Here is a 24,092-nt window from a genome sequence, read left to right as displayed (position 1 = left end):
GACAGTCTATAAACTCACTAGGGGGGACCAGAAGGGTTTGGGAGAGACCTTGTTTCCCTTAGCGCCCCCCTGGCATAACAAGGAATAACGGCCACAAGTTTTTGGAGGGTAGGTTTAGATTAGACATCTGTAAGAACTACTTCACAGTTAGGGTGGCTAGGATCTGGAACCAACTTCCAAGGGAAGTGGTGCTGGCTCCTACCCTGGGGGTCTTTAAGAAGAAGCTTGATACCTACTTGGCTGGAGTCATTTGAGCCCAGTTTTAATCCTGCCCAGGCAGGGGGTCGGACTTGAAGATCTACAAGGTCCCTTCCGACCCTACTTCTATGATTCTATGATTCTATGTCAGCTACACTACCAATAACTTGGGCAGCTCAAGGGAGACAGCCCAAAGAAAGGTCCCGCTTCACACTTCAGGGAAGCATTGGACTTCTCATGACAGACTTAACTGCCTGTATACAAATGCCAGGAGCTCGGGAAATAAGGATGAGGAACTGGCCCTTCTCCTATGTGAAAATGATTATAAACTGGTAGGAATTTCAGAGACCTGGTGGGACTCCACCTATGATTGGTCGGTGGCAATAGACAGCTATAACCTGTATAGGTGAGACTGGGTTGGGAAGAGGGGTGGGGGTGTAGCTCTCTACATCAAGGATCAGCTCACCTCCCTGCAGATCAAGTTGCCAAACCAGGAAGGGCATCTTGAGATCTTCTGGGTCAAGATACAAGGAGAACATGGGGAGGGTGACTTACTTGTAGGAGTCTACTATAGACCTCCCCACCAAGAGGAAGATCTTGATCAGGAATTCTATAGGCAACTGGTCAAGGCCATGCACCCCCAAACTATGATCATCGTGGGGGACTTCAACTTCCCTGACATCTCTTGGGACAAGTGCACGGTCAAATCTGACAGGTTGCATAGCTTTCTCACATCGATGACCTCTACCTAACCCAGGAGGTCTATGGGCTGACTAGGGGAAAAGCATTGCTTGATCTGGTACTGGCCAATGGGGCAGACCTAGTGAGTGATCTGTGGATCAAGGGGAAGCTTGGTGACAGTGACCATGATTTGGTCACGTTCTTAGTTCACCGAAGAGCAGGCAAACCCAGCAGTAAAGCAGAAGTCCTCAACTTTGGGAAGGCTGACTTTTGCAAACTGAGAGAATTGGCAGTCAGGCAATTAGAGGCCATTCCCCACCCCCAGAAAAGGGAGTACACGAGGATTGGTCATTTCTTAAAAACATAATCCTTGAAGCACAGGGCAAAGCCATACCGTCTCAGAACAAATGCAGTGAACGGGCAAGAAAGCCCCATGGCTGAATAAGGAACTCTTGGGCCTTATTAAGCTCAAAAGAGCAGCCTACACCAGCTGGAAAACAGGAAGCATTACCAAAGAGGATTACTCTGCACTCGTCCAGACCTATAAAGAGTGGCTGAGGGAAGCCAAGGCACAAACTGAACTTAAGCTACCTACGGGAATCAAGGACAACAAGACGTCCTTCTTCAGATATGTGGAAAACCAGAAAAAAAACATGGATAGTACTGGGCCCCTGAGAGATCCAATTGGGCAACTGACTTCTGATGCCCAAGAAAGGGCCAATCTCCTAAATGACTTTTTTGTATCAGTTTTTCACCAGCCCAGGAGGATCACACTGTCAGAAATGGCACAAACCAATCTGGGAGTGGGCGACGGGCCTAAAATTGATGTGAATCAAGTGAAGGAACACCTTGAGGAACTGGACATTCATAAGTCCATGGGCCCAGATGGAGTGCACCCGAGAGTCCTGAAGGAGCTGGCAGATATCATTGCAACCCCCTTGGCAGAGATATTTGAAAAATCGTGGTGCTTGGGCAAGGTCCTGGATGACTGGAAAAGAACCAACGTAGTCCCTATCTACAAGAAAGGGAGGAAGGATGACCCGGGGAACTATAAACCAATCAGTCTTATGTCTGTCCCTGGAAAAATCCTTGAGAAAATTGTCAAGGGATCCATCAACACCAGACTGACAGAAGGCAAGCTTCTGAATGCCAGACAACATGGCTTTGTGACTGGGAGGTCATGCCTGACCAACCTTCTATGACCAGGTGCCCTGGACAAGGAAGATGACATGGATGTCATATACCTGGACTTCAAGAAGGCCTTTGACCTAGTTCTCCATGATGTCCTCGTGGTTAAGCTGGGGAACTGTGGCCTTTATCATCATATGGTCTGATGGCTAGGCAACTGGCTAAGGGGTAAGACCCAAAGAGTACTAGTTGAAGAAGCAATTCAACGTGGTGCAGGGTGACCAGTGGAGTCCCTCAGGGCTCAGTACTTGGGCCAATACTCTTTAACATCTTCATTAATGATCTGGAGTCACATATATATTCGCCAAGTTTGCAGATGATACCACAGGACAGGTGGTCACACCACAGAACAGGCTGGGGATACAGGCCGACTTGGACACACTCTCAAGGTGGGCCAATCAAAACCTGGTGGCCTTTAATGCAGAGAAGTGTAAGGTGCTGCACCTCAGTAGGAAGAACCCCCCAGCACACTTACAGGCTCGGCAGTTCTACACTTGCTAGCATCACAGCCAAAAGGGACTTGAAGGGGCTTGAATGACCACAAAATGAATATGAACCACCAATGTGATGCTGTGGCTGGCAAAGTTAACCAAACTCTGGTGTGCATCCACTGATGCATCTCAAGCAATACCTGAGAGGTCATCCTCCTGCTTTACTCAGCCCTGGTGAGATCGCAGCTGGAGTATTGCATCCAATATTGGGCCCCCCACTTCAGGAAGGATGTAGAGAAACTTGAGAGTCCAGAGGAGAGCCACTCATATGATCCAAGGCCTGGAGGGAAGGCCATACAAGAAGAGGTTGAGGGACTTAGGGCTCTTCAGTGTGGAGAAGAGAAGGCTCAGGGGGACTTGGTGGCAGCCTACAAATACATAAGAGGGGTACACCAGGACCTGGGAGAACAGCTGTTCACCCGAGCTCCTCAAGGGAGAGCAAGGTCTAACGGCCATAAACTCCAGGAAGGCTGATTTAGACTGGATATCAGAAAAAAGTTCTTGACAGTGCGTGTGTCCAGGGTCTGGATAAAGTCCTCCCAGATATGGTGCAAGCACGTACTCTGGGATTCCTTAAAAAAACAGGTGGATATATTTCTTGCTGGGGTCACTTGATCCCAGCTGACTTTCCCACCTATGGCAGTGGGGGCTGGACCCAATGATCTCTTGAGGTCCCTTTCAGCCCCTAATATCTATGAAACCTATGAAAACTATACAGCTTCCCTGCAAAGCGGAGGGCCTAGAAACAAGCCCTGCCTACTTGATCCTATTCTGTACATATCTAAGCAGAGCAAATAGGCATTGTAAATAGGTTAATGGGGTTCAGAGAACATTCACAGTTTTGCTCTCAGATGTAGTATGGACATGGCTTATAAGACCTTCTAAAGTTCCAGGATGAACTTGATTATGACTTGCTTTTTCTGGCACAATGAAAGTTTGCCACAGTGGTGAAGCTCAAGTATAGAAAAAAAGCCCACAGGCATTAAGAACCCTCATAACCCTCAAAACCTTGACCTTCCAGCTTTAATAACACATAGTGGCAAGTGTTTATACCTCAGCAAATCAGATTTGGGTGAAATCTCAAAGAAAAATCCCTTAGTGTCAGAACCATAGTAGAATGGAACAAACTGCCCAGGGAAATTATAGAATCTCCTTCATTGGAGGGTTTTAAGAAGAGGATGGATAAGCATTTTTCTGGGGTGGTTTACAAATAGTGTATCATTCATTTGTGCAGGTGGTTGGACTAGGTGACCCTTGAGATCTCTTCCAACCATGTGATTCTATGTGCATAAGAAAAAGAAAAAAAAGAAAGGACATGGCCAAAAATGAGAAGAACAGACACCCTGCCAAAACAAATCACTTCACTGAGCACACATTTCTTCCTCTGGGGAGAGGATAATGGAAAAAGCATTTGACAGAGGTTAGCCATGTCAGCTAACACACAGCTGGAAGGTAGTCGGACATTGCAGTAATGATTGCAATACAAGAACTTACATGGAACAGAATAACTTTGAATTAATATTCACTGTCATCTCTAGTTTCATCATTTGTAGAAGTATCTCTATGGCAAGTAGTGTTAACAAGAACCACAATGAGATTAGTTTATTACTGCTGTGTAGTGTCAGAAAATGTCTCTGGTATCACTGGATTTCACATGAAAATATATGCCCTTTCTGCCTTGTAAAGAATACATAAGGTTAGAAACTCTGGGAAACTTTTTAAAATATTACATTGGTATATACAATAACATGACAGATCATAGTATTTTCCTTCCCTTATTTTAATTGTCTCAGTTTTATCCTCCAAAGCCATTTCCAGTCCCAGAGCCGACACAGGGCCTGAATCAAAGCCCACTGAATCTTTGGATCAGGGGCATAATCCTTTATGTGAGTATTTTATCTTCTGTTGAATAAAGCTTAAAACCTCTAATTTTTATTCATTTTAATATTCTATATTTCTCGTCTGCCTCTTGTTGTCCAAGGATAGGGACGTCTAAAGTTCTATGGAGACTGACAGGTTGACTGTTTGCTGTTTTTTGCTTTACTCTAGGCAGGTTCGTTCACTATACTTGTTCACTATACTGCACTGCTTATAATATTAAGTATTCACTGTTTCCCTTTCTGCACCTCTATCCGATTGTAGCCAGGCTAATTTTACTCCTTTTGGTAATGACCAGAGTGCGATTTTACCATGTACCAATTGTATGTGATGGTCCATGTAATTAAACTATCTATAACCTGTACTAATTTCCTAGATGGTAGGAGCTACACTGTTGTTTCAATAGGAGACACTGAAAAGGAACTAGGAAAAGAAAACACGTACGTACTCTAACCTTATGCCATACTGCTCTTGATTAAGAATAGAATACTTGTAATATGTACAGCTGCTTAGTAATCAGAGGCGTAATATATCAGATTCTGGAAGTAATCCAGTGAGCCTAATTTAAGTCACTGGAAGAGTCTCAGTAGTTCTGTTAAAGCCAGTTTCCACCTCTCAATTAATATTTCCAGTTTTGTATAAGAATATTGTTTATACTGAAATAACCACAGCAATCAAATTAGTAAGCAATAGGAGTGATTAAAGCTGCCATCACTCTTAACCTTTCAAATGCAACTTCATTTAGAACCTGCAGCACAAGAAATAGTGCCTTGCTTTTGAAATATAAAGGCACTGCACAAACGGATGTTTCCTTTGAGAGGATGTGTGCCAGGCATTTTACACAGAATAATTCATTCTTTTGCAATTCTATGATGGTTACCTTTATAGACCTTCTTGACTAATATTCAGAATAGTACTCCTAGATAAAAATGTATTTCTGTGAATAAGAAAACACACATGGTGCCAAGGACCCAGAGGTTCCCATGGGTGCTCAGCATTGAAACCTGGTTCTTAGAGAGCTAGCATGGTAACTGCTGGTAGAGGCTGACTGTTTAATGATGAGCGCTACAACACAAATACAGCAAGCATCTTGCTGCATTGGAATGAAAGAAATGACAATTTCTGAAGCAAGATCCAGTGTAGGCCTGGCTGCAGCATCTTTTGCATAATTTTTTTCTCTTTCCTTAAAAAAATAAGAAGGCACCCTTGGAAACCTGAGATCCCATGCTAGTAAATTATCCAGACAGGTATACAATATTTAACTCACAAGGAATTTCTTGTTATAGATGTTTTAGCTCCCTATCAAATACAAGCACATTTGGATTGCAGTTAGCATGATGATATGATTTGTTATGGCAATAGAGTTTTTGTTACATTGTAAAACGGTTTGTTACTCTACTATTGCTGCATAAAGTGTTATGAAAATTAACTAGGTTGTACTCCAAAAAGCCACAGTCAACTTCCACAACTAGCTGCTGAAAAAAAAAATCTTTCCTTCTCATAGCATTTTTCAGCATGGCAAAAAAGAGAGTATGTAATGAGATATAAATGACCTTTTTAACTAAATATCCAGGGAAGATTACTAGTTAAGGAAATAATTAAGCACATGCTTAATTGTAATCACATACTTACATTGCACAGAAGGCAATATGACTTAAGCATGTACTTAAAGTTAAGCATATGTGTAAATGCTTTTTAGAATAAGAATTAGAATTAGAATTAAGATAAGTATAATCTTTTTGATACAGGTTTATTAAAAATAGGGGGAGCAAATAATCATCATCCCAGAATATTAAAAGAACTTGAATACCAAAAAGCAATACCTGTAGCATGGATCTGTAAGGGATCTGTTAATTCAGGGCAAAACCATGTGACTAGAACATAGCAAACACAAGACTGAATCCTTTTTGCCTTTTATACGTGTAAGCGGAACTTACATAGCCATGAAAATGCAGTAGCCATGAAAGTGCAATTTTTAGAGACAGTTTGGATCGTATTTTCACCTGTGCTGGAATAAGACCACCCAGGTACATGTGTACCTGCCAAAATTAAAGCATAGGAAGACCCTCCCACCTTTTAGCCTAACAGCTTAATGAATAGTGCACTTGTCCAGGGAATGGGCCTAAGATTATTTCACTTCCTGGGGCTCTCCTCATTTATAGGGGATTTGAACCTTTATCTCCAAATGCTGAGAGAAGTTGGAATATAAGATAAGGTAGCCCACCTCTTAGAGCTGGTCCACTAAGCAGCCAGGATGGGAAAATATGTGGGGTCTGGAGAAAGCTACATGTTTCTAGCTTGTTTTCTGAGCAATGTGGATGATGTTTTGGAACGGAGGGGCCGTTGAGTTTTGGCCATTTCTGTATATGCATTGTAATCAATGAATAGTAAATGTAAGATGAAGAAAATCCACTGGGGCAGGGGCCAGAGTAGGGTCTTCTTCCCTCAACGGCAGCATCCAAGCTTGAAGGAGAGAGCTGTATAGTAGTTTGGGCAATGCCTCATCCATGGACTTATGGTGAGAACACTTTCTGTGAAGTTGGAGATGCATGTTCAAACTTGCCTGTGGCAGAGAGGAGTCTAGAAACAGGGTTTCCCACTCAATGGGCAAGTGCTCCAACCACTAGGTTATTGCACTAAAAAGTAGGAGGGTCCTTAGGTCTAGTCATATTCTAGATATTTTTTCTGTGCCTAAGTTTTGTGAGTTACTCCTTGTTATGCATATGCCTGCATGATTTGACTCCTTCTTGGAGCCAATGTGGCCAGCATATGCTTAAAAGGGAAGTGCAGAGCCAGCGTTGTGGTGCAAGTGCAAATATAACAGAGGTTGAAGAAAAGAATTATCAAAGATACGGAGGCAGACAGAAAACAAATTACTACTTGGTCTTATCCAAGGAAGACCACATCAGACCAAATTAATGACCTTCCACAGCAGGATAATTAATTTTTTAGGAAAGGGTAATGCAATGGACTTAAACGATCTAGATTTAAGCAAAGCTTTTGATTCCATGCCTCAAAAGAAATTATTAGCTAAATTGGAGATGACATAAAAGCATGATTGTGAAGTAGACAAGTAGTTGGCTAAAAGAGAGAGACTGCAATGGACAATGTTGAAAGGGAACTCAATAAAGCTTCTGAGTGATGTTCATTGGGGACAAACCTTGAGGCCAATCTTGTTTAACATTTCCATTAACAATGTTGGTGAAAGAACTAGATGGGTGCTTATGATTTATGCAGATCACAGAAAACTGGGAGGTATTACCAATATGGAAGGGGATTGGACTGCAATACACATAACCTTGTGGACAGCAGTGATAAAATAGTATGAAATTTAGAAGAACATAGTTCTAAGACATACATTTGGGGATTAATATGAAGAACAAGTTATTAGATAGGGACTAACAGACTGGAGGCAATGGTGGAAAAGAAGGACCAGGGTGTATTGGTCAATTGTAAGGCAACCATGAGTTGCAGGTGTGACATGTCTGTAAAAAAGACTAATGCAATCCTAGGGTGTACTAGGTAAGGAATTTTTAGTAAGGGCAGGAAAACATTAACACAATTTATCAGGCATTGGTAAGATCCCATTTGAAATACTATGTACCATTTTGGTTGCTTATGTGAAAAAAAGATTAATTTAGAATAGAAGAGAGCCACTAAGATGGTTAGGAAAACAAAAAACCTATCCTGTGAGAGATTAAAAGAGCTTGACTTATTTAGTTTAGCAAAATGAAATTTGAGAAGGGGTTGTATGATTACTCTTTACACTTGCAGGTTGAAAAATAAGGAATGAGGGAGCTATTTATATTACAGAATAACTAAAGAATTAGCATGAGATCAAATGAATGCAAACTGAAGAAAGCTAGACTAGAAATGAGAAACAAAAAGTCTAACAATCTATTTTTTTTTTTTAGAGAAGTGCAGTTTTAGAATAGTCTTCTCAAACAAGTAGTGGAGGCAGGAATTTGAATTGCTTCAAGAAAAACAGCAATAAGTTTATGGAAGGAATATTATGATGCGCCAGGGTGTTTCTCATACCACTGTTACAATATGAATGGATTCCAGTGGTTGCTTTCATTGTGATGGGGCTGAAAGGAAAACAGTTTCTGTGTGGGAAGCATCCTATGCTTTATGGCTTCTGGCAGCAACTTGTAAGAACCAAGACTTTTTTCCTGTGAAGGCATCACTGGTTTTTTTCCCCTTTCTCTCTCAAGCACTGAACATTGGGAGATGTAAGAAAAATTTGTATTGGGTGTTCGTTCTGCTGCCAGTTCTGGTGTGTAGAGAGTCTCAAGATCTGTACAAATCTACAAAGTGGGGTCTGTGGGAAGGTTGGTGTGGTAAGTGGGGTTCACAGGAGCAATTAGGGGGATTGGGGCGGGAGGTGGGTTCTGTGGAGGGTGCTGAAACCTGGGGGGTGGGGCTTGGGGAGCTGTCCCCTCCCACCAGACCAGGGACTATTTTTAGGCCCCTCACACCCACCAGCGAACCTTCCCCCCATCCTGCCCATCCCTCCCCCAACCAGGACTTACTTTACACTCTTTTCCACTGACTTTAATGAGCTTTGGACCTGTGCAATGAATCACCAAGGGCCTGGTGTTGCAGTAAGATGTCTACTGCACACAACTTTCATTTAAAACCAGTGACAGCAGAGGACAGGCAGTCAGCCTCTTGGGGAAGCTGGTTAGCAATGCAGGGAACATATCCATCCTACTTTGCTATAAGGCTTATTTCTCTTTTTTGCTCAATAGCTATAACCTGTTCCTGTCCTCTTAAGATTCTGTCATCCAGCATAGAAAAAGGTAACTCAAAGTCCTGTACAAAACTGTGATAATTACAGTTTACAAATAATTTTCAACTAAATAAACTAAATCTATTTTAGAAAAATTAAGATTTTTCTCCCCTCTTTGCATTACTAATGCAAATGCTTAAAGTCTATCAGCAGAATAGTTAGTTGTACCTAATAAATAATAAACATGTGCTATCCTGTGATAGCACGTTATTGTTGTTCTTATTGTTATTATTATTGTAGAAAATGGTGTGCAGTCTCAGGCTGGTATGGTAATTATATGGTAATTCTAGCAAGTGGCATACTACCATAAAATGTCTGGGCACTACAAGTCCCAGAAAGAGTGTACACAACCTCATAAAATGTATAAAATGGTACTCTAAATACTAACATTTTTCCAATCTTTTCCAGTTTTTCTGTTCATACCTTTAAGAAGTGATTTACCTTGTATATATAAAACATTTATGTATAGAGCTAGGTGAGTGTTGTGATGTAATTACTTTGAATCTTTAATGGAAGCCTTAGATAGATTAATTTGGACTGTGCTCTCCTTTTGTGTTCTCTTTCTAGACATATTCTAATAAATGAGTATTAAGAATTATAAGTAGAATTCTGCCATGTAAAGGAGTATCCCCATAAAGTAGGCCTAGTATTTGCTTTTATGCCCTTTGAAAAGAGCTGTTGAAGTTTCAAATGACAAATTTTATACTTGAATATGCAATTCCAAACTTGTATTGTTATTAAGCAGCTACTTAAAACATCAGTGAGGATATAGAAACATTTGACCCGTATAATAAAGAAGAGTTGGAGTGAGGCGATCCAAGCATAACAAAAAATGGAAACTTACGGACAGTAATATTTGGATGGCACTGTGAATGACCTCTAGGTACTGGAAGTCAATTATACAGCCTGTCACAGAGACGTAGGAGTAATCATCTAGGATTCCAGGGGCTGACGGACGTACCACCCTCCGTATGCAGCCGGGCCCATGCTCTCGCCACCAAGAACGATGCATTGAGATGTTAAAGGTCATAAGATCAGTTTCCTAGGAGACAGAGAAAGAAAGGGGATGAGCTCCTCTGTCACTGCATCATTTAAGGTGAAAAGGGGAAATTTTCCCTATTTAACAAGAAAATTGAAGATAACTGAACATTTTTATATGAAAACAAACCATAAACAAGGAAAGAGAAATGCATTGACATTTGTTATTTATACAGCAGGTGTGCACAGAAGACTCCCCTATGTTGGGAGTTCCTTGGACTAGGTGTTTTATGAAGAGCAAATAAGTGTCTCCACCCCAAAGAATGCATAATGCAAAATTACATTTCTATTTCTGTGTTCTTAGTAAGTGACTCCAGCATATATTTATTTTTCTAGTAGGCAGAGATGACAGTCACTTGTATCCAGCCCAGCTCCTAAAGGAGAAGATCTAAATGAACCTCTATGGAAGGTACTTGATTCAGTTTCTTTAGAGGAAATAGTTTTTAGGCCTTGTGCAAATAGGGAAGTATTCGATTCGGCCAATTTGGAGGGCAGTGATTCGATTCAGATCACTGTCCCAAATTGATTCGGGTAAATTGGCTTCAGGAGATTCGGTGCTGATCCGGAGAGATTTGGTGATTTGGATCAGCTGGGGAGAGGCAGGCACAGCTGGGCAGCTGCAGGTTCTCCCACAGCTCCTCTAGCTATGCCTGCCTCTCCCTGAGCAGGGAGAGCCATGGGAGAAGCCCCTATGGCTGCCCTGCCTGGCCTCATCCCCCTCCTGGCCCCAGCCTAGTCCTGGCACTTAAAAATAAATCAACAAAAAGCCCCACACTCACCAGATGCAGCAGTGGTGATTTGGGCCTCTGGGTGCTCGTAGCAGAGCCCCCCTCCACACGCAGCATGGGGCAGAAGGGGGCAGCAGAGAGTGCCCCGCTGCTTGGCACCCATGCAAAAAGCTGTCACATCATACGGGTGCAATGTGGCTCGGTAGGGCACTGCACCCTGTCTGGGAGCTGGGGCTGCTGGGGCTCAGTGGTGTCAGGCTCCAGCTGACTGCCTGAGCCATCACAGCTCTCAGAGAGTATGCAGGGCCCTGCCAAGCCATGCTGTACCTGTGCCATGGGGCAGCTGCCGTGCAGATGCCAAGCGGGGGGGCGATCCCTGCTGCCCCCCACTGCCCTGTGCTGTATGAGGGGGCTCTGCCACGAGCCCTCAGAGGCCCCAATCACCACTGCCAGAGTCGGTCAGTGAGGGGCTGCTTTTTGTTTTTTTGTTGGTTTTTTTTTGAAGTGCTGGGAGGCTGGGTGTGGAGAATATGCCCTGCTGCCACTTGCCCAGCTGGCATGAGAGGGAGTAGGGCGTGATGCAGGCGTGGCCCACTCCAGCTGCCAGCAGGGCCATAGCCCCACTCCTAGCGCTGCTGCACCTGCATCAGCACTGGGAGCGGGGGCTATGCTCTGCTGCCACTTGCCCCCTTCTGCCTAGAGTGAACCGCACCCGCAACCTGCCCACCCCTCCCGGCTGGGCAAGCGGCAGTGGGGCAGAGCCCCTGCTCCAAGTGCTGCCATGCTCGCATCCCATGCTCCCCCCTCTCCCCCCCCTGCCCTGGCTGGGCAGCTTGTCCCAGCTCCAATCCTCCCTCTCCCCCATGTCCCTTCCCTTCCCTCTCCCCCAACCCCAACAGACCTACCAGCTGCAAGCAGCTGTATCAAGCTGCCTGCTTAGTCTATGGCCCAGTCTCCAAAGTGGCCTAGTCTTTCCCGAAGCTTTTCTGAATCAATTTGGATGCTTCAAATAGATTCAGAGCTTTTAATTTGTCTCCTGATTTGATTCAGATTTGCAGATCTGGTCCCTGAATCAGGCCAAATCTCCTCCGAATCCAATCAGCTACCGAAGCTTCACACAGCCCTAATAGCTTTTGTTTTCTGTAAATCTATCAGTGCTCGAGGCAAAGAACAGCACACAGGGACCGTGTATCAACCTCCTACTTTTACCTTTATGGCTAGTAAGATGGGAAAAGGCAAAAATTTGCCACATGTTCTATGGGCTTGGCTAGGAATGGACACGCTGGGCTATGTCCTGAAATGAATTAAATAAAAGTTGGCATTTTAAATTGGATTTCTTAAACTGTATTAAATCTGTGAGTTGATTATCTTATTCAGAATAAAAGGACTCTCCCAAATGAATTCAAGCCATTTTAATTCTGAATGGAGCGTCCATAGAAGGGGTTAAAACCATATAATTAAACCATTTTTAAATCAAATTTAGATTAACTTTGTTAATGCCCTTATGTGGGCAAACCTCACTATCTACACAGATATTTGTCATTTTCATGTGTACACTTGTATATAGATATACACATGCCTATCTGTGGTTATAAAGTAGGCTGTTATATTTACAGATTCACATACGGAATGTTATTTTGCAAATCTATCCCATAAGTTTAGTTTTCTGTGGAATTTAAGTCTACATTAACAAAAGTTCATAGTCTCTTTCTGCTGTTATGTATGCTATATACTGGTAGTTGCCAGGTCATTAATTAGATTTGGTAGTATATTGGTCTTCTGTTTTTAAATATTCTCTGACATTGCTTTAGAGTTGTTTCCACGATAACCTACTGAACAGAAATACATCTTGAAACACAATTCCATTCAGTAAAATATAATTATAAAGAAAAAAAAAAGAGCAGCAACAGTGTTTTGCTCATTTCAACAATCCCAGAGAACGCACAGTAGTGTCAAGTGCTTTTAGCAATTGACAAGTATGAGAAAGTATAATTTGTCAAGATCTGTACAGACTGGCTTATTTTCACTGAATCTGGTAGCTCTTTACTAAGGTGTTTGGCAAACTAAACCTGTAGACTGAATATCAAGTGACAAGGGGGAAATGTTTTGATATCAAGACTGCAGAAATAGGTTGCTTGTAGCAGTAGGTTTTCATATGGATATCAGTTCTCTTTTCTCTCACATTCTTTTGGTTTTTCAAGTTTTGTATGCTACCAGTACTCCCTATTTAAATGTTTGCATTTGATTAGTCCATAGCTCAGACAAGAAGAATAAATAGTATTCTTACATATGAATAAATACTGTTAAAAGGCAGCTGACAACATTAACAAGTTAAATTTGGTGCAGTCACCACCGACACCACCTATTCTAATTATAATGAAAAATTATGACACTCAAATATCACTCTGTGGGAGATGTAGGCAAATTGCTGACTTCCAAATGGCAACTGTTATATATCTGGTTTTACTAGTACATGTTGATGGAGTTTATTTATATCTTTCTTTTCTGTTTTAGATTAATACTTTACTAGTTAAAAATGTGATTTGAGAGCTGATTTTATGTTACTTTTTATGGTTTTATGTTCATGTAATCAGAATTCAAATAAAAATATGTTATCTAGGTGCAAAAATATTTGGATCTACATAAGAAAGGAAACAGGAAATAGCTAACAATATTTTTTGTATTTCTCTGGACTTTCACTTCAGCTGCAGATTGTGATGCAGAGAGATGTAAAAATAATGAATATCCCTGGAACTACAGAAGTAGGCAGATAGTCACTTCACCATAAATAGTTTATCAGGCAGGGAGGAAAGCACATTGATGGTCTTATTTTTAAGCCTTCAGGCATTAGCTTTAAGAGCTTAAGTGGGGCTTATGTGGTGTGCAAGTCTTGCACATAACTGGATGTCACATCTTACTGAAACCATGGCCTTTTATGCCGCTAAACCATCTAAAAGTTTTCCCTCAGATATTTGGGTACAGGAACCTTATTCGTTATTTCTCTTTTGCTTCTCTTGAGGCTTAAGTGGGACTTATGTGGGGCATGGGACTATGGATCGGCCCCTTCAACAAAAGTGAATGTAACTGTATAAACATGTTTGGGGGTTTTTTTAATTGCTGCTGTCTCTTTTTATGTGTGGCACACAGAGAACAACATATCAATAAGGATCATCTTGTCACCTATGAAGGTAAATATTACTGCAAACCAGATCATGGTGTTCAGAAAACTTTAATATTACAAAGACAACTGTTTGATGTTTCCAAGGTGAGCCAATAAGCTTATATATAGCACTTGAGTAAAAAGAAAGGAAAAACAAACATATGTTTAACTTTATGCGCATGAGTAATCTCATCTAGAGCTAAATAACAAATGAGATATGTCCCCCAAATTTTTGTGCAAGTTTTTCCAACTTTTTTGAGATGCAAAAATTTTAAGTTTGCCATAATACTTTCATTATCTACAAAGCACTTAATAACATGCTTAACTTCAAGCAAGTGCTTTAGAAGTCCCATTCAATGTACTGGATGTTTCATTTGGTAATGCAACTGATGAAGATAATGGCATATGTTAATTATGCTAATGGTACACAGAGAGGAGGTGGCACACACATCACCATCAAAATCTAGCCTCTGCATTAACAAAAAGAAGATAGGATCATGCCAGTTTGTGTATCATTTTTCATTAGGGAGCCATGCATGGGTCAGTGTCAGAGTGTTTCTCCATTGCCAATATGTATCATGCTGATTCTCCAAAGCAGGCACAAAAAGGAAATCATTGTCCGGTATTACTGATTTTTTGTTTATGCAAACAAAATCATTTCATGCATTAGTTTGACCTCTGATATACTTCATCACAAAATGGCAGTGGTGCATGTGTATGAGCTGACACATTTTACATTACCAAGCAAAAAAAGAAAGCCTGAAAAAATCATTTATAGTGGCCAGAGTGTCTAATTTATAGGACTTCACTTATCAGAAATGTCTAAACTGTATAATGAGTCACATATGCCAACCTTAAAAACATCAACCAGTGACTTCATTATTGTTTACAGAAATATAGATAATTCAAAGATTGTTTCTACCTGTGTGCAACGTGGAAGTTCCAGTGAAGTTTCCAGAGGATAGGATTGAGACCTACTCAGAAAGCTGCTGTTTTATAAAGTTCTTAGGCTACAGCCTACTTATTCTCATTTCTTCAATTAATAAAAGTTTGTATTTGCTAAAATAGTCCAAGGGTGTGCCTGTGATTTTTCAGGAGAAAAATCACAGTTATGATTCTTTCATGCTAAAAGCAAGTGTCAAACAAATGTTCACAAAACATTCAGTCTTCTGGTAGGGAATGCAATGAAAATTGCTGTTCTTTTACAAAAGTATGCTATTGTTCAAAAGCTTACTGACTGATTACATCTCAGCTTTCATGCATCTATATAACACCACACCTTGATGAATCCGAAGAGAGAGAGCTTAAAGGCTCACCAATTTAAAACTGTTGACTTCCTGAGTTTAAAATTCACCCCAGCTATCCCTGTATTTATTCTTTGTCAGCCTGTAAATAATACCACTTGAGGCTGTAGTCTTGTTAGACTTAACAGACCAAGTTTGGCCAGTTCATGGGTAACAATACTTCCATGAAATTATAGATCTTAATGAAGTATTGTTAGTAACTTCATATGTTGCATTTTGCCTTATCACTCAGTCAGCGCTGGAGAAGCAGTGCTCTAGCAGAGCTGTCCAACAGCTGAGCAGCTGGGGCCCTCTCCCTGCTTGCTGCATGGGTCAGTCCTCCCTTCTGCAATGTGCACAGCACAGACTCTCTTCCCCATTACCACCATATGAGCAACACAGTCTTCCCCAGCCCCTGCCATACGGGTAGTGTGAACATTCAAGCCATTTATTGACAAATAATTTAGAAAATAATATATAAAATACCAGGGGAAAAGAAACCCAAAATAGAACAAAAAATTCCTTGCAATTCCCTATACGCAGTTACATTTGTAGTTCTGATTCAACAATGTTGGCATGAACAAAAGGCCTCCCTATTCCCTAATATCTAATTTCAAGGAATCATTACTCCCCATTAGATACAAACAATGCATTTTAGCACTAATGAAGCCTGCTCTAAATGTAGGACTACCCTGGAGGACAAGCATCAGCTGCCAGCCAAAGTCCACAATTTGCAGCCTAACCTCAGTTTTCCACACCATTACTTCCTAAGACCATGGTTTCTGATCCCAGTTCATCTCCATTTGACCATTCACTCTTTGTCTCTCTCCATTACTACTGAATAGAATGATTTTGAAGCAGTAGGCAGACCACATTTAGAAAGTGGTTTTGTGAATAAGAGACTTTCATCACTAGCTCTCAGTGTCTTGCATTAGCAATGATGGTCTTCATGCTCCTGATATTTTGAATATTAATTACTCATTGTTCCCTTGAATCTTTTTTTACTTCAGATTTACATAAGTGTCTTTTCTTGGGCTCTGAGCTGAAGATAAGAATTAGCTTGTTAGCCATAACAATTGGAATCTGCATTACTGCAATTTCAATTGCTTTAGTACTTCCTGCTTTTGACCAATACCTCCTATATGGAACAGATTGGTGGTGCACAAAAAACTATTATTCAGAAGGGTTCTGACTTATGCAGCCACTTTCTTGCATGCAGTAGAAATGTACCATGTTTGCCAATCTAATAACTGTATGTGACCTGATTCTTGGGATACTTACTATATAACTGCAATGGGTTATTGGCATGTTTATAACACATATATGTTGGCCTAGTTTAATAGGGCTGCTAGGAAGCAAGCAAAAAACCAATCTCCTACTGCCTGTACAGAACTTCTGTTTCCTGAGAGATTTTCTCCAGGGAGCCACTTCATTCAGGTTGTTCCCAACTTATTTTTCTCCCAGCGGCCACTTTTAGTCTGGGAGAGAAATTATGAACTCCTATACACTTGTGATTTCTCCAGAGGTAGCAGGAGAAACTGAATATCAGTCCAAGCTCCTAGTAGGCACACTGACATTCATTAAGAGCCCAGCCCTGAGCTATTGAGCTGGGAAGATGCTACTTCTAGGTTCCAGCTATAAGAGGCCTTTTGCTAGTGGTAGGAACCAAGAGAGTAAAGGATTACAAACAGTTAAAAAGAGGCACTCTGCAGATGTGGAGGTAGTTCTCAGCTTGCTGATCACAGAGAAATGACAGTCACAAAGACAGATAACCAGTGTCTGAAGATGTTCGATCTTCTAAAGGCTTCTGGGGGATAATAAAGCTAAACCATTAGATAAATACACATGGAGACTGCATGTTGTTTCTCTTACAATTTTCCTTATTCCTATTGGTAAGATTAAACATCATATTTAAAAGCCTGTTTGGAATTCACTGCCGGTCACAGATTTCCAAAGGGAAGAACTGCATGTCCTGCATGTCCATTTAGCATAGTGGATTCACAGGGTGCTATCAAACAGGACTTAACCTAAGAGTGGGATAATCACAGGCTTTTACTCTAAAAAAGCCTAGTATCTGAAGTAGTGGACTCAGGGGGTGCGTCCTGACGTATGTGGACATTTGGTTCTCCAGGGACTTGTTCCCGGGGAACATCTGTGCCATGTGTGCTTTGGTGTGCAGTAAGTTATCCTGGGTGGTAGAGGTGGCTGGGGCCAACACTGTACTGGCCCCAACAGCCTTGCCTGGGGTCCTGCAGGCTGCAGCCACAGTGATTCTGCCACACGGAGCCGGGGACTCAGCTCCGCTTTTCAGCAGCACTCACTGCCCAAGCGTGTTTTTTCCCTCACCAATTTTTTTTGGTTCCCTGGATATCCATGGGGTCAAAACAACCCATGGAAAAAAAATGGTGCAACACAAACTCGGGCAACACTTGTCTGGATGTGCCCAGGGAGATTAGCCAAGGGGACAGAGGTGCAGCTGGCTTCCACCCTGGCACTGGTCACTTCCATGTCTGTGTATGGTGGGAATCAGGACTTCCACATTACGCATACTTACTAGTGTTAATATATTTGTAATGTGTTAATCTATGCACTTTATTCATCTATAAATAATACATGCCCATGCATAGTGGATAAACACCTATGAAAATTCATATTTTGTACTCTGTAAGATTCTATATGTTTGACAGCTTCTTCCTATATTTTAAATGAGGGAATATTGAGGAATGTCTCCAAAAAGGGCATATACTTCTAAAGTAAAACTACTTGGCTACATACAAGCATTGTATTTCTACTGTGAGGGTCCCTGTTGGAGTATATAAGCATTCATTCAACTTCTCCCAGGGGAAAACATCCCCCACTCATGGAGAAAGATCTTCCATCTATATACTCCTCTCCCAGTCTAGTCTTGGAAGGAACTAAGGAAGTGGGGCAAAGCCCCCCAGCCCACTCCCCAGCTGGAGTCCCTGGTCTGGGGAGTAGGCAGGGGGTTGGCCCTGCTGCTTTCACCTAAAAGTCCCCATCTTTTCCCCAGATCTGAATGTTCCCAGTCTGAGGAAGATGCAGGGAGTCTCTCCCTGCTGCTTCTTCCCCTGAGAATGAGAGGAGAGGAGCAGCCACTGCTTCCCACACCTTCCCCTAACTGGGATCACCTGGGTCTCAGGAAAACATGAGAAACAGGGAGAGATGGTGACTGCAAGCTGAAGGCCTGTTCTCTAGAAAGATTTCTAGTGGTGGAGATTTCTCACACAGCTTCTTGGCAGGCAGCCTAATTATTTCCAGTTTTAGAAACTGGAAGTTTTCTGGCCCTTTCAGAGATTTGGCAGAAAGTGCTGATTCATTTCCACAACATATTAAACACTGGCTTCGTTAAAACAAAAATGAAAACAAAAACAAGTTAAGCCTTACAGCTAAATTGATTGTATGCCCAGGAGAGTGGACAAACTAGACAAGTACCATACTTTATCTGTTTTGCTTGTTGTGAAACACAGCAAGTCAGATTTTGTTTCAAGCAGGAAAATTACATTTTGTAGGTTTATTTCAAACTACAGGCAAACCAACTGCCTAACTGGAAAAAAAGCAGTTCCTTTGTGCGGTTTAATTTGCCACATCTTTGGGAATCTCTTGCACATTTTGCAAAATTGGCAAGTTTCTGGCTAGATGTAAACAAGTTAATAGTATCTGTAGGAAATCAAGCAGCAAGCACTGTGCAAAAAATGCAGTGTGTTGTGTCTTTTTTCTGTACACTTATGCCCACATCTTATCCCACCTTCAAGATGTCTAAGCAAGACTTTTGTGACTTCTAAAGAACTACATCACTAAACATATCCTGTTTCCATGAAACAGGCACAGAAACACTATGGTAGCTAGCTTCCTTAAACGTTTCTGTTTTGGCCTAAAAAGATTCCTAGGTGACTCAACTTGGCCAGCTGTACCTGCTCCAACCCCAGCTGGCTTTTTGCCATGCCAGGAACTGGAGCCAGGGGAGCCTCTCTGCTGCATGGACCCAGCCCAAACCCCACCAAGACTCAAGCTTTGATGTGGGGACGGATCTGCTTGGCATAAAGGCTTTGTTCCCCCACCTCCGCCACCTGGCTGCATAAGAAGCAGACAGAGCCTTTTCTGTCTACTCTCTGTGACAGCCTGGGGTCAGGGCTGGGCCAGTTCTCACCTGAAGAAGACAAACACTGCCTGAGGCTAGCAAGCTGTCCAGTGGGGGCCCCATGGGATGGCAACAGAATGACACTTATATTGAAGCATAATGGATGTTATACAGACATTCAAAAAAGCACTGTAACCTAAAACGCTTTAGTCTAATACCACACCCATCCAGGGTTAATTTAGAGTGGAATCTGCCATTTTAAAGCATTTTAAGGGCTATGAACATCTGCTCTGTTGTGGCTTTAAAGTGTTTTCTGTGTGTTTAATACATGTTAAATGTAACATCTCTAGCCTATGTCCTTGGATGTTTAGTAGGTGGAACAGGATCTGGGCCTCAGTATTTGCCATAAGGACAAGTGAAATAATGTCTGTTCCTTTTAAACCTCCTGTTATGACTAGAGATGGGCCTTGAACTTTGGGTACAATCAGATCCATACTCAGAACTCAACACTACAGTTCAGGTATCTGATGTCTGTCTCACTTTGCTGACAGTATCTGCATTTGACAAGAGGCTTGACATCATACAAGAGCATTAACATTACTTCAGAAAAATAATCACAAATCCAAATGAAAGAGTAAGGAAGACAGCTACAGAAAGGATGACTAGATCAATATAAGCCCACACATTACTTGTCATAGGATATACAGGATAAGCACAAAGCAGTCAGGGAAACCCAAAAGACCTATTGTGCTCTCATGTGGTCCCTGACATATGATTAAGCTGAACACTTAGTCTGAAAATTGCTCTCACCTACCCTCACTGGTGATTGACTATCCAGACAGAGCCATTAGACAAACAGTAAGTGGAGTCTAAGCATGATTTTGATTCTGAAGACTTGACATAGTGTGAGGATTTGGGCAAAATCCAAGTAGACTAGCATGTCCCCAGTCAAATGGTATGACCAAGGGAATGATTCATATTGAAAGGAAGAATTAAGAAGAGAGTGAACTGTAAGCATAAAAACAGAGCATTAAAAATCTCAAGTCAAGTGCAGCAAAAATTCAGGCAAAAGAAGAACTCAGAGCAAGACTCCTCCAAGGGAAGAGAAAGTTTCTGCCCAAGGAGTTCATACAGTTAGGAAATCTGGAAATAAAGGTTATGATGCAAAGCACTTTTCATCCATACGATGCCCATTTCCATCAGTTACAGTTTTTGGTGGATGTAGACAAAGGAACTATAATTCTCTGGTGTTAAACATATATTTTTATATCATCCTAGAAAACAGAACTTGTCAAACACCATACCTTCCCTGTGAGGATGGACGTGCCTATCGAAGTCCCCAAATTAAAACAAAGGTCTTTCCTGACATATGTTTCACTTATGGGAAAGGGGATCTTACACTTCTGTGTGAATAAATTATCTGTGAACAAAGACTAAACAAATATATGTTATTGATTATTTAATAATATATACTGTTACTAAGAGGAACTGCTGCAATGATAACTAAGACTGGATTGTTATGCTTGTTGCACATAGAGTCCAGCCTGACCATGATTACACTAGAAATAATGGCTTTTGTCCAGTTTTCAGTCTCCTCTACCACATGAAGTCATAATGTAATAACTCCTGCAGAGGCAACCCATTCATGGGATGCTGGTTCTGTTACTGGGAAATGTATGCAAATAGCAAATTCAATTTTTGCCAACAAAAGAGACAATTCTATAATAAGAACAGATGCAATCTACCCACTAGCCAAAACAGTATTCAACTCTATTATTATCCAAATAGCTGTCATTTTATGAATAGCAATTTTGAACAAAGACAAAGTGTAAGGATAGAGGAATGATTTAAATTACAACATTGTAATAATAGTATAATACCATTTAAGAGGAGTAGAACTAGTTTATTTACAGCTTTTACCAAAACAATATAATAAAATGAACAATAAAAGTATATGTAAAATTAAATAACATTTATATAAATCATCATTTTTACTAAAAGCATACAATAAAATTATACATTCTACCAGTTTATACAAAATTAAAAGACTATGATGTATAATGATCTAAAAGAAGAGGTAAAATGGAGCAATGTACAATAAAACAGAACAGGAAAATTCTATTTGATTTTGGCCCCTTTTCTTTGTGCAAGTAGCACAAATATACCTAAGGCTGCAGGCTAAGTAGCAGCTCTTCAGAAAAGGACCTGGGGGTTACAGTGAACAAGAAGCTGAATATGAGCCAGCAGTGTGCCCCGGTTGCCAAGAAGGCTAACAGCATGCTGGCTGCATTAGTAGGAGTGTTGTCAGCAGATGGAGGGAAGTGATTATTCTCTTCTATTTGGCACTGAGAAGGCCACATCTGGAGTAGTGTGTTCAGTTTTGGGGCCCCAACTACAGAAAGGATGTGGACAAATTGGAGAGAGTCTAGTGAAGGGCAACAAAAAGAGGGTTAACCTAAGAAGTATAAGACAAGCTCCAAAGTGTTAGAAAGAAGCCAAATTGTTTTTTTCCTCATTAACCCAGTATTTAGTTTTTCACATTAATGGAGAAATCCATTTCCCTCTCATTTTTTTTAGAGAAGATACAAGACCATAAAAATGATTTAAGTCATCAATCTCATTCTTCCCACAGGAGCATCTTCTATCTGAATATGGACTCTGACAGCAGCTGCCCATGAAAAGTGCAGATCTCATTAGCATGAATCTCAATCTAGTGGTGGCCTCTCGTTGTTAGTAGTTTTGCACCACAGACAGATAGGTTTCTGGGCCAAAGGAGTGTTTTATCAATCTTTAAAAAGGGGAAGTTCAAGACAGTCTCACTGCTAGCATATCTGCCTGCATGCTGGTATCCTTAATTCTTAAGTTTTTGTCTTATTTTAATACAGGGGAAATATTGGGTCAGTTACTTACTCTCAGTACATTTCCATGCCATTTATCTGGGGAGAATATAGATGTTCTTTAGTCATCCAAGCCACGGTTTGTTTGGCAAAGGAGAGGCTTCTAAAATGCACTTCCTGGAGTATTTGGTAGGTGTAAAAGATCTTTCATCCAGTAACTTAGGATTGTTAATTAAGCTAAAGTGCTCATATTTATCAGCCCAGCATATGAGCCCCTCCCCTTACCCTCCACCTTGTGGAATTAGGTAAAGATAAAAGCCGCCTTAAAAAGTACTTGGAAATCTTTTCAATTTTTGGGTGGACCATGGGATCAACACTCCAGAGTTCAACTCCATGCAATAAAATAGAATCTACATTGGATCCATAGACTTAGTGCTTCCAGAACAGCTCTTCCACCTGTCTTATTGGAGAAGTATTCAACTCCATCCATAATTTGTTTTCCTAACATTTACACTTCCATTGTGCTTATTCCAGCTCAGATTTTTGCTAAAATATATTCCAGGGTACTTAAAAGAAGATACCACCTCTCATTTCTTTTCCTGTAAAAACCAGTCATTTATTATTTCATATCTAAAAACCATTACCCCGGTTTTAGCTGTATTGCTTTCTAAGCTATTTGAGGGGCAATACTGTTGAAAGGTGTCTACTAATCTTTGAAGACCTATCTGGGATTGTGACAGAATTAATATATCATCTACATAAAGCAAAGGAGAAATAGGATCATTCAAAATCATGGGTGTATTAGACTCAATTCCCTGTTAGAACCTCTTTAAGATCATTCAAGAATACACTGAAAAGTAGCCGAACAAAGAAACATCCTTGCCATACCCCTGTCTTAGTTGGGAAACTATAGGGTTGGGCACTGCCAATCTCACAACGCACACTTGATGCTCTGTTTGAATAGTAAGTGATAATTAATTGTAAAAGAACTTTGTCTGTTGCTATTTTCTACCATAATTTAATCTGTCTATGGAGTCAAGGGTTACCTTGAAGGTTATATACATATGACTCTGTCTTTTAACATATTTAGATGCCGAGTAATATAATGCCAAGCAATGGTCCATGCAGGAATAACTTCTCTAAAACCTGTCTGCTTTTCTCCCAAAATATTATTTTCCAAGATCCATGTCTGAATTTAAGAATTTCTCTCATTTATGGTGGATTCTGTGCTGGTTCTCCCTTAATTCAAAATACAAGGTCAGCATAAGCTCTCTGAGAGTGTAAGAAGATATAGCTGGAAGATAAAAATCTAACCTAAATTTTACCAAAATAGTATATCCTAAATATAGGACCCCCAACCCAAAGATCATTTAAGTTAAAGGAACACAGATGACCTCTAGCATAAATTCACAAAGACCTTGGAGGATTACAATTCCCCACTTAAAGGGCATGTCCAGACGAGCGCACACTTGCCTCTTGCCCCGCCTCAAACCCCTTTGAGGAAAGACAAGAGGCATGTGTGGGAAAAAAAGTTCCCCGCACTGAAAAAATTAGACCCCTGGATATCCAGGGGTCTAAAAAAACCTCGCTGCAATACAGCAGAGCAAGGCACAGTTCCAGACCATGCCCGGAGCCAGCAGGGAGTCAGTCCTCCAAAAGAGATGCTCTGGTTTTGGCCAGAGCATCTCTTTGGTGCTTCTGCTGCCCCTGCCCTGGCAC

General features: G+C 41.1%; 1 protein-coding gene across 2 annotated transcripts in view; it reads right to left on the bottom strand.

Moving 5' to 3' along the window:
- NKAIN3 (Sodium/potassium transporting ATPase interacting 3) overlaps positions 1-24,092 on the bottom strand; it is a 768,196-nt gene that overhangs the window by 175,518 nt on the left and 568,586 nt on the right. For both annotated transcript variants that reach the window (XM_019527722.1, XM_019527721.1), the window contains exon 4: positions 10,073-10,270. In XM_019527722.1, coding sequence (XP_019383267.1) covers positions 10,073-10,270 — 198 coding nt within the window. The remainder of the gene's footprint in view (positions 1-10,072; positions 10,271-24,092) is intronic.

This window comes from Gavialis gangeticus, unplaced genomic scaffold (genome assembly GCF_001723915.1).
Source record: "Gavialis gangeticus isolate Ggan-Ray unplaced genomic scaffold, GavGan_comp1, whole genome shotgun sequence".
Lineage (NCBI taxonomy): Eukaryota > Metazoa > Chordata > Crocodylia > Gavialidae > Gavialis > Gavialis gangeticus.
This window is presented reverse-complemented; position numbering and strand designations above follow the sequence as displayed.